At 42.8% G+C, this 8,678-nt stretch overlaps 1 protein-coding gene across 1 annotated transcript; it reads left to right on the forward strand.

Moving 5' to 3' along the window:
* The first annotated feature begins 3,253 nt into the window (after positions 1-3,253).
* LOC108791197 (interleukin-17F-like) lies at positions 3,254-8,050 on the forward strand. Its single transcript, XM_018561605.1, has 2 exons — positions 3,254-3,417; positions 7,825-8,050. The coding sequence occupies exons 1-2, from the start codon at positions 3,254-3,256 to the stop codon at positions 8,048-8,050; spliced, it is 390 nt and encodes a 129-aa protein (XP_018417107.1).
* Positions 8,051-8,678: the final 628 nt, after the last annotated feature.

Genomic DNA, 8,678 nt, shown 5'->3' on the forward strand with positions numbered 1-8,678 from the left:
CGCGGTGTGTGTGGACGTTTGCCGGTTTGTGAGCACTAAGTGCACTGCGCTGGGCTCCTTGCCTTCAAACGTATGTACACATTAGCGAAGCGAAGTCCGTATAACGAGATACGTATTATACCTCTATTGCGTACTCGTTATCCGTTTTGGATACATATCTGCTTTTATAAAAAGACAGTGATATCTGCCTTGTCGGTGTACTGGTACCGTATATAGATAACCGCATTAGCAATGTTTCCTCAGATAGTCTCAAACCTGTAAGAACAAGTAGAATGATCTTACTAGATACTGGTCACTCTGAGCAGTATTGAATGGGGTCCATGCTGACAATGATGGGGGATGGGCATCCACATGGCCGGTCGGGACAATGAAAATGACTCATCCTTCCTTGTTTTACAGGGATGAGGTGTGTGCATTTCACTGTTCGGCCATGTTGGAGTATTCCACTTTTCCTTTTGATATGTACCTGTACTTTTTGGGCTGACTGGCTGATGTTCTAAAGCCGCCTCCCACTGGGCGTCGTCTTTTTGCCTTAATAAATTAAGGAGTTGGGGGTCTGTTCAGCCCTTTTTACACTGACTCCAGCTTGAACCAGCATCGTGTCTGACTCTCTCTGGCGCTAAAGAAGTACCTCATCCCTTATACAGAAATAACTGAATGCAGCATGCTTTTAAGCGTGACGGGTTTGTGATGGGCGCATTTTAATACCGAACGTGTACCTTTTAGTGCACCGGAGATTCCTGCGCAAAGTCCAACCAAAATATCCATGACAAATGCACTGGAACTGCGGCAGGTTCACACTATTTTCCGGACCAGATCTGGTCTGGAGAATAGTGTGAACCTACCCTAAATGCTATTACCAACGCTGTACTGCTTTTCTTTTGATATAGATTAAAGGATCGGTCCACACAAAAGTGATATTTTAGTCATAGTAATAAGTCTTGTATACGCAAACATTGAGATCTCCCGGCCATAATTCCGGGCTCTCTTCCTGACCACATGGCAGTTGTGGGTGCTCCCCTACCACCTTTATGTGTTCCAGATCCTCCTCTTACATTCCCCATAATATAAAATAAACAAACAAATAAAATATATAAATCCAGCAGAGGAAGGTGAACCCCCTATAACTGCCACAGCAGGTGTGCAGATCCAGGATCCCACTGAAGAGGTTTTACCGATAGAGTTCCTGAGTCGGGGTGAGCTCAGGTTTGGGCTGAACACGGTCCAAACCTGAGCAAGGGACATGGGGCCACCCACCCAAACAGTGGCAGGCTAGGGCATTTCCTGCTTTGCAGCTTCCCATAAACAAAGGGACAGGATGCGTGTGCTGACATTATTGACTTTATACAGTCACATTAGGTTAATGTTATTGACCAAATATAGCCATGTGACCATATAAGGTCAATGACATCACTGCATCCCGTCCCTTTGCTTAGGTGCAGCTACCGGAGGAGAGTTCCCCGACTAGGTATGCACCTATACCTGCCTGCAGCAGACATTGTCTCAGCCTAGGAAAATGCAACTGAATGGAGCTTTTTAACAATACGATGTACCCCTTTAAAAAAAATGTATACTGATGCTCAGTGACGTGCGGTACCTCTGGTTCCAGGTGAGGCATTCCCCAGCCACGCCCCCAGCATGTCCCGTCCCCCCGCCGGCTGAAGCCACGCCCGCGGCTAAAGCCCCACCAGCCCAAACCCCGCCCCAACCTGGTCCCCAAGCTAGTGTGAAGGAGGAAGGGAGGAGACTCTTTGTTCCTCACTTGCTTGTCACTGCTGAGGCATCGAGATCGATCGCCTCAGTGGTTTTTTTTTTGATTGGACAGCTTGAACCAATGGCGTATAATGTGTACAATATAAATCCTGAATAATAATAATAAACATCATTGTCTGCTGATTGGCTAAACAAATGCCCTAAATGTTCTCTCAATCGCCCTGACCTCAACCATCTACTCTGGGAATGCCCCTCTATTCAAACGCTATGGTCTCAACTGTTGACCTACATGAATTCCATCTCTCACAGAAGCAGGGATCCACAACCCTCTTTATGTCTTTTGCAAGTTACGGACCCCACCGTGGTTCCAAATCCCCCTCCATTATCCCCATGGGAACACTTCTGTCTCCTGGCAACTAAGAAGGCTATCCTAAAAAACTGGCTTCAGAAAAATACCCCATCCATATCAGACATACGTGACATTCTCTTTCGACTTATGCTTACTGAGAAGTTAGACACCAAATTTAACCAAATACGCACAGGGACATTTTTTGCCACCTGGTCTGCATACATGATCTCTGAGTTATCCCGAGATCAACTCAAGGATGTCATGTCTGCTTTCCAATACACTCACTGGTATCTCATGGCCAAATTAGATGGCTCTCTAGGGCCTCTAGATGTTTTATGAAATATATCATTATTACGCAGGTAAAGCTATACTTCTTCAACACATCTTTAATCGTGACTGATCGCTTTCGAGGTATGAGTCCACAAACTATGTATACGTCTATCCCTTGACATTCCATATTACGTCATCAGTACATCTATATGTCCCTCTCGCATCTCATCGTATCCGGCCTTCCATATCCCTATTGGATTATACTTATGACCACATACCCTCTTTCCTTCTTTCCCATGTATGCTCTATTGCTTCCCCTGCTTCCCACCTTTTCTCACTACTCCACACTTTTCTCTCTTCTTATGTCAAATATCAGTTATAATTTTTTGCCATGAGTTATTGCTGCATTACATGATGTGTTTTCTCCATGCATATATGCCGGATATACTGTTATCCCCGGTTCTGTACCGTCAGTGGTCTTTGTATTAGTTATTACTGGCATACTATCCATGCATTATGGCATGTATGTGGCTGCTATTTACCGTATATAAATTGCACCATTTTTGGATGTGAGAAAATTTAATAAAGATTTATATGCTTAAAAAAAATAAAATAATAAACATAAAAATTATTATTATTGATGATTATTATTATTTTTAGTATTCTTTCTCCAAATTGACTTTTTTAATCTTTAAAACAAACACCAACATGTCGACGTGACAACACACAATCCCAGCTGATGAACTATTTATGAAAGCAAACCAGGACACAGTTGCACAGTGATGTCTGGCAGAGATACGCAAATACGGCTTATGAGTTACTAGCACTTCATTCCAGTTCAGGAAGCCTGGCCGCTGCCTCTATGGTTTATGGTAAGATTTTTCTTCAAATACAAGAAGCAAGAGCGTGCTGGGGACCCAAATGTCAGAGAGGAAACCACACTACAATGAAACCTCAGACTATCAGAGAGCAGTGGAAAGCCCACAGACCTTGCTATATAATGTCGGGGTCCCTACCTGTGGTCCATCTCAGAGCGTCTACCTGCTGTACAACTCCGAGCTTCTACCTGCTGTAGAGACACTCACGTAGAGGATAAGGAAGAACTATGGACCACACAAGAGCCACCATGGTGAGGACCACTTTAATGACCCTTATTTATTTGTATCCTTCTTGATTAGATGTAACTTTCAAACTATCAAAATGTAAGAGATTCCCTGTTGTTTCATTCCTTTTTATCATATCATTTCAAATTGTAAGTCAGGGTAGCAAAATCATTCTGCAAATATTTTTAGGATGTCATCTAAAATTAAGAGGAAGACCCTTGTTTGTAACCTTTTTATCAATTTTATTTCTGCAAGTCAGGGCAGCAAAATTGTTCTACATACATTTTCTTGATAGAGGTTCTTGAGTTGACATTATTCTCCAACCATGCAAACTTTAGAGCCAGCCTTTTGTAGACTTTTTTTAAAATTGACTGGGCAGTGAAATGATTGGTTTTGCTTCATTTCGTGTTCCATTAGATATCTCATTCTTAATGATAAACCTGTTGAAGTCTGCAAGGGGTGTCCATTTATAAATGCTTAAAATGTCCATTTATAAACATGGAGTAATATACACACTGGGATTGGGGCATCTTTGATACCACTCCGTTATCGATTGTTAGAAATCCCAGATCCAAAAATTAAAATGTGAAAATGCACAACGTAGATACTTTCCATGAATGTTTCCGGTTGTACACATTTTTTTTGTCTTAGTCTCTGCCTGCAAATAATTTTTGGAATTTTTATTGTGTATCTTTCTCTATGACATAGGGGTCTATTCACAAAGCTGCTGAGGGCAGCCGAGTGAATGACCGATCAGAAGTGAAGTGAGCCGAACACTGTTCGGCTATTCACTTCAGGCTGGTATGGCTGATTTCAGCCGTACATCGGCTTGCTTCGCGTGGCTTCGGATCAGCCGAACATGCTCTGCATGTTCGGCTGACCCGAAGTGCAGAAGGAGTTCGACTCAGCCGATCCAACATCTGGATCGGCTGAGCCGAACCTCTGGCAGGCTTCACACTGCTGTTCGGGCTATTCTGAAAGATCCCGAACAGCAGTGAGAGAATAGCCGAATGCCGCCGAGCGGCATTTGGCTCGGCTGTTCTGCTCGGTCCCTCAGAGGCACCGAGCAGAAGGATGTAGGTTGGGCAACTCAACTAATTAATGGGTTGGAGGACGTAAGCTATGAGACAAGGTTACTAAATTTAAACTTGTTCACGCTGGAATCAATGGGCGTAGGGGCGTCTGCTCAGTCAGAGCGGTTAGAGTCTGGAACTCGCTGCCACAAGAAGTGGTATCAGATGAGAGTGTTGAATCATTCAAGAAGCATTTAGATATCTTCCTCAGAGACCATAGCATACAGGTGTACAGGTACATTTAAAAGCAAGGTCACAGGGGCTCGTGTACACACATACACATACACAATTACACACAATAGGTTGAACTTGATGGACCTTTGTCTTTATTCAATATCTAAGACTATGTAAGGTTCATCCAATTAGAATGTATAATATTTTGCTTGCATATGTGGAATGCCGTATATTTGTAAGCATTTCCCTATCAAATGCAAAAAAAATCCTATGGACAAAAAGTAGCATTGTAAAGTTAAATATTGTGCACATTGGATACTTTAGAAGAATTTACAGGTTATACAAACTGTTGCTCAATTTCTTGCCATAAATTAACATTTTTGTAAATAGGTTTTCATTACATATTTTTTTTTTTCCTTAAGGCTTTTAGGCCTTGTTCACACCAGACACAGTGCGTTCCGGCCCGATTCTGGCATGCATGCCCTCTGGCTGCAATTGGACTGGCCGCATAAGAGTGCAAGGCACATCAATGCCTGCGGTCCGGTCCAAACAAAATGCTGCAAGCACTATTTTGTGTGCCTTGCGTTACGGTGTGTGGCTGATCGCATTGCCCACAACATAGTGAGCCGGCCGCAATGCAGTGTAGAATTGGGCCCAGAACGCACTGTGTCTGGTGTGAACGAGGCCTTATACCGTGTTTCCCTGAAAATAAGACCTAGCACTATTTTTCAAGATTCCTGCAATATAAGACCTACCTCGAAAATAAGACCTAGTTTGATGGTAGCATGTGAGGGGGGACTTGAAGAGCAGGAGAGATGGTATCAGCCTGCAGGGACATACTGTATTAAGGGGATGACAGGGGACTCCCTCCGGCCAGCACAGTGATCATAGATCATAGACTCCATAATAGCATGCAATGTCAAGCTGCAGTTTCTAAAGCAAGCAAAATACTTCCTTGTATTATATGGGGTCTCTAGACTCCAGAGATAGAGACATAATCCTGCCCCTGTACAAAGCATTAGTAAGACCTCATCTGGAATATGCAGTTCAGTTTTGGGCACCAGTTTATAAAAAGGATGTTGTGGAACTGGAGAAAGTGCAGCGAAGGGCGACTAAACTCATAAGAGTCATGGAGGAGCTCATCTATGAGGAAAGATTAGCTGACCTGAATTTGTTCTCTCTGGAGAAGAGGCGATTAAGGGGGGACATGATCACCGTGTATAAATACATAAATGGTCCATATAAAGAACTTGGTGCCAAATTATTCACTTTAAGGTGAATAAGGACAAGGGGGCACTCTTTGCATCTGGAGGAAAAGAGGTTTAACCTTTGCATACGGAAAGGATTCTTCACAGTTAGAACTGTCAGAATGTGGAATAGACTCCCCCAGGAGCTAGTTCTAGCTAGCTCGGTTAATTGTTGAAAAAAAAATCTGGATGTATTCCTAAATGCACAGAATATTACTGGATATTGAGTTCTTATAGGTATATTAAGTATCAGAGATTGTTGATCCAGGGAATATCCGATTGCCCTATGGGGTCAGGAAGGAACTTTTTTTCCCCTGTTGAGCAAATTGAACCGTGCTTAATAGGGTTTTTTTTTGCCTTCCTCTGGATCAACAAGGGGTAATTGTGGGCATAGTGTTCTGTTTAGGCTTTTCTTCTTTTTTTTCTCTCTCTATATCTCTATAGGTTGAACTCAATGGACTTGTGTCTTTTTTCAACCTGACTAACTATGTAAGTGACAGGGAGCATTCCAGTACCATACTTCACCAACTGCTGTCCCCCTGAAGGCACTGCTTAATGTAATGGTACTGTACTGCAATGTGTACCGGAAAATGGTACCGTACTTTACCGCGCTGTCCACTGTCTGATGTCCCCACTGCTGCACCGCTGGTACCGCTGTCCCTGATGGCAAAAGAAGCCGGCGCTGTAGAAAGCAGGGCTGCGGTGGCGGAAGGAGCAGAGCCGCATTAGCCGATACTTCCTCTATAGCGCCGGTTACTGTGACAGGCGGAGTGATACCAGATGCTCTCCGCCTGTGAAAATGAAAAAAAGGGATCAGCATTAAAAAAAAAATACAGTAATACCTTGGTTTACAAGTAACTTGGTTTGAGAGCGTTTTGCAAGACAAGCAAACATTTCTGAAAAATGTTGCCTTGATATACAAGCAATGTCTTGCAATAAGAGCAAAATTTTGTAGAAAAGCACCACCGGAATAAGGCTGTAGCAGTGCGAGCAGTCCGCTTTTCACACAGTTACCCTCATCGGTGAGAGTTAGTCTGAACATTAGCAGCCAGGAAGCTCCTGCCGTGAGTAGAGACGTGGGGGAACATTACATTTCTCCATGGGAGTACAGGTAAGCCTTCCTTGTCATAAAAAAAAAAATCTAAAATATAATTCTCTGAACCCGCTTGTGTTTTTTGTTGATCTTGCCAGTAGTTTTATCATTTTTCAACTTTCTTGTAACAGGCCAAGCTGTCCAGCAAAATGTCCATAACAGGGTTGGAACAAATGATAATATATCCGTGAAAAAGAAATCAAGGCCACTGCTGTATTTGTCTTGAAGACGTTTCGCTGGTTGTCTGACCATGAATTGAGAAAGCTTGCTGCCCTTGATTTATTTTGAACAGATATATTGTGGCCTGCATAAATAAGGGCCTTCACAAACAACCTATAACATATTGCCAGGGATGCTTACAATGGGGGGCTTTTATTTATATGGCTTAAGCCTCTTTTAAGAAAAAAAGAAAACTGTTGTTGTAACTACTTAAAAAGTATTACTTGGTGTTGGGTTTTAATTGGTTCATCACATGGTTAAAGACCAAAAATGAATGGCCATCTGAAACTACCAAAAAGGTGACAACACTGCTGTGCAATTTCACTGCAGAACAAATAGCTTTGTCACCCTATTACAGGAAGTGGAAAAAAATAAAGGGGTCTACTGGTAGGATCAATAGGTATTATACTATATTACAGGACAGACTCGGAAAAACAAGTGACAGACTGCATTATATATGTAATTTTTTTAACTTAGCTCAGTTGCAGTGTAATCATAAGACTAGATCTTCACTGACTGGCTGTATGTGTTGGCTCACATTGCTCCATAATTACTTACACTGTTTGTTGTTTCTTGCTGGCAGCTTTGATCGAAACAACAGCCGATTCCCCTCTACAATTGCTCAGGCCAAGTGTCTACACAAAGGCTGTGTGGACACAAAGGGTAATGTTTACAACAATCTTGAATCGCGCCCCATCAAACAGGAGATCCTGGTCCTCTACCGGGAGAGGAGAGGCTGTGTCCCCACCTTCAAGTTGGAGAAGACAATAGTCACAGTTGGCTGTACCTGTGTCCGGAACATGGCCTAAAAGCAATGACAGGAACCAGAAAGATCTTACGGGACTCTGTAGTGTGCCCGCAATCCTTAATTCCCTGAACAAGGAGAGTTGGGGTTGGAGATGGGCGTTGTGTTTTGTTAAGGGTCTACTCTGCTCCTGTGCGCCTTTATACTTTTTGTATTTGGAAACTTTTTAAAATTCTTGTTTTGGCAAATACCGATAAGCGAGATTCATAGAATTGCTTGCGGTAGTTAGTCACATTCAGCTGAACTTATTCTGAAATGTTGAAGATGTTTCATAACTTCTCCAAGCAACTTATTCAGTTCTATTGAGTGTTAGGAAGATCCACCAACATTTATATCTTCACAGTTAGCACGTTAATCTGATCACCATGGAATGTGTAGATATTTATTGTCCAAGAACAGGATGGGAGGTGTGAAATTTGCTAAACCACCATGCTCTAGTTGCTTTTTTCAAGGGTTTTAATTGATTAGGAAGCTGGCCAATCAGAAACCTGAGAGTTGAGTCATTACCCACCCCTCAGCTTCCTGATTCGCCTGAAAGCTGGCTTCATGCTTCCTTGTCACCTGTGACAAGGGAGCATTGAGCCGGCTTCCCAGTAAATCAGGAAGAAGGGGGGCAAGTCATTACACACTGC

The sequence above is a fragment of the Nanorana parkeri genome, unplaced genomic scaffold, assembly GCF_000935625.1.
Source record: "Nanorana parkeri isolate BGI_ZX_2015 unplaced genomic scaffold, ASM93562v1 scaffold533, whole genome shotgun sequence".
Classification (NCBI taxonomy): domain Eukaryota; kingdom Metazoa; phylum Chordata; class Amphibia; order Anura; family Dicroglossidae; genus Nanorana; species Nanorana parkeri.

Excerpts from the sequence above, each read along its gene's own strand:
- LOC108791197 (XM_018561605.1), top strand. The coding sequence starts at position 3,254 with ATGTCAGAGAGGAAACCACACTACAATGAAACCTCAGACTATCAGAGA. Across the intron at positions 3,418-7,824 it reads CCTGCTGTAGAGACACTCAC|CTTTGATCGAAACAACAGCC; the intron begins GTAGAGGATAAG and ends TCTTGCTGGCAG.